The sequence below is a fragment of the Colletotrichum karsti genome (assembly GCF_011947395.1).
Source record: "Colletotrichum karsti strain CkLH20 chromosome Unknown Scaffold54, whole genome shotgun sequence".
Taxonomy (NCBI): domain Eukaryota; kingdom Fungi; phylum Ascomycota; class Sordariomycetes; order Glomerellales; family Glomerellaceae; genus Colletotrichum; species Colletotrichum karsti.
In genome coordinates, this window is record NW_024065954.1 from 169,112 (window position 1) to 171,192 (window position 2,081).

The window sequence follows — 2,081 nt, forward strand, 5'->3', positions numbered from 1 at the left end:
AAAAGCTCGGTCCCGTCGTGGTACGGCGGCAGACAACGAGTACCTCACCCTTCGTACCGCATCGTACCGTGCCTCTCCCCATACCAAGCATTCCTTGACTTGCGGTACTACACGTCCGACTGCATCTCCGCTTTGTCCTATTTTCACCCTAGCCCAGACCACCGTCGAGTCCAGGTCACCCACTCCTTGGCCGCCTCCCTCGACCTCATATCAACCGCTCACGTCCCCCTCCCACCATGGGCACCCGATGGAGGACAGAACCTATCCCACCTCATCTACAGCTAGATCAAGACAACGATATGGCGTCAACTGCGAGCCGCCGGCCCCAAATCTTTGTCCATTTCGAGTTTGGAGTCTCGTTCTCACCCAGACATGCTCCCAATCAGCATTCGGTTACTTATGTCTCGAGGGGGATGCGCGATCGTGCCCAACACTTCCCCAGACAAGTCCCGCCTCCAACTACGAATTACCTCACGACACCCGCACACCAGGCCGGTCCGCCTGCGCAACCCTCACAAGCCGTTCATGAACAGGATCCGTCCTACTACCAGCCAATGCTGCCCCATCTCGAGCCGAGGAGGCAATCTCGACAGGAGACTCGATCATCCGGCTCATCACACGAACGAGGAAGCTCCGCGCCTCCTCCATGGAACGATAGCCCTTGGGACGCTGAACCAGACCCTTTGGGAAGCTCTGCCCTGCCACGTCAACGGCCACGAGCGCCCACGGCAAACGCTCCGGACTACTGGAAGGCTTTGCCTGAAGTCCCCTCACGTTTCCGACTAGGGGAAGATGAGCTGCCGTGGTCAGTTTCGTCATGGCCTGGCGAGTATGGAATGCCCGATGAAACAGAAGTCGACGACTACTCTTCGGAACTGTCAATGAAGTTCCGTAATGTTGCTGTCACCAACGTCGCGCCGAGTTCTCGAACTCCTCGCGAAAGGGAGGACCCCGAAAGACGGTACGAGCTGGAGGCACTTTCCGCGGCTATGATGACGGTCGACAATGGTTTCGAGGACCAATGGTGGTACCAGGGTGAAAGACAGCAGACGACGCCCCTGGCCGGGGAGCTGTTCACTTCCTCTGCATATGCGTCTGCTACGGCAACCGCAGAGGCTGTACCCCATACGCCAATACAGACAAATGACAGAGAGTCGATGGGTTGGACAGTTGGCCATGACGACCCTCACATGAGCTTGATGAGTGCAACGGCATACAACCCGAGCGTTTTGGTTTCTCCCATGACGGAGTATGCAAGCCCCCGCCTACATCGATCTATGACTACGAGGTCTGAGGAGCTCTTTCTTTGCAACTGAGAGCAGAACGAGATGAGAGTCGGAAATTTCATAGCAAGGCGCATGGTGTCATCCACTAGAGGTCATGATTATGGCGGTCGCGTAAAGGGAAGGTCGTTGTCACGAGAGGCTGGAGAGTCTTTTCGTAAAGGTGATATCTTGGGCTGGTGGACATTTTGATTGTGGAGGATATATCCCAATTCGCTGAGGCCTATGTCGCCCAGCCCTCGCCAAGGGCGAGCGAGCCGAGCAGAGCCACGATGCCAGTCTCGAATAATATTTGTTCCAGTTCCAAGCTCCCCCCGATCTTCTTGTTGCTCTCATCTTGCAAGATCCCTTCAACAAAGAAGTTGTCCGCTACCATTGGAACTCGCAGACAAGAAAAAGGTCGGATGTGCCGAAGGCAATAACAGCCTCATCGTCCGGGAAAGGCAAGTAATGCCCCGGCGGAACAGCTCGTTCTAGAAAGCAAGCCTGGACAGCCCTTGTTCATCCCATGATATAATAATTAATGACCCAAAGATGGCAGGAAACGGATCCGCGACTCTGCGGGCGGCTACCAGAACCGAGATCCAGGCGACGTTTGCCAATACCACCTTGTCTTCATGTGGAGCATCCAGTTCTGTCTACAATGATCCCAGCACGGAATCCGAACAGCCTACGATGTTGCTGTTCTTCAACTTACTGCCACCTTGATTGATCGATTCGAATCTCTGGCCATCACTAGATGACACCGCTCCGCCTCAATGGTCGTTAGTTCCAAACCGAGGTGTTCCACCAGAACTT

General features: G+C 55.0%; 1 protein-coding gene across 1 annotated transcript; it reads left to right on the top strand.

The window, feature by feature from the left end:
• Positions 1-554: 554 nt before the first annotated feature.
• CkaCkLH20_12089 (uncharacterized protein) lies at positions 555-1,316 on the top strand (the record flags this gene model as incomplete). Its single annotated transcript, XM_038894803.1, has 1 exon — positions 555-1,316. The coding sequence occupies one exon, from the start codon at positions 555-557 to the stop codon at positions 1,314-1,316; it is 762 nt and encodes a 253-aa protein (XP_038739883.1).
• Positions 1,317-2,081: the final 765 nt, after the last annotated feature.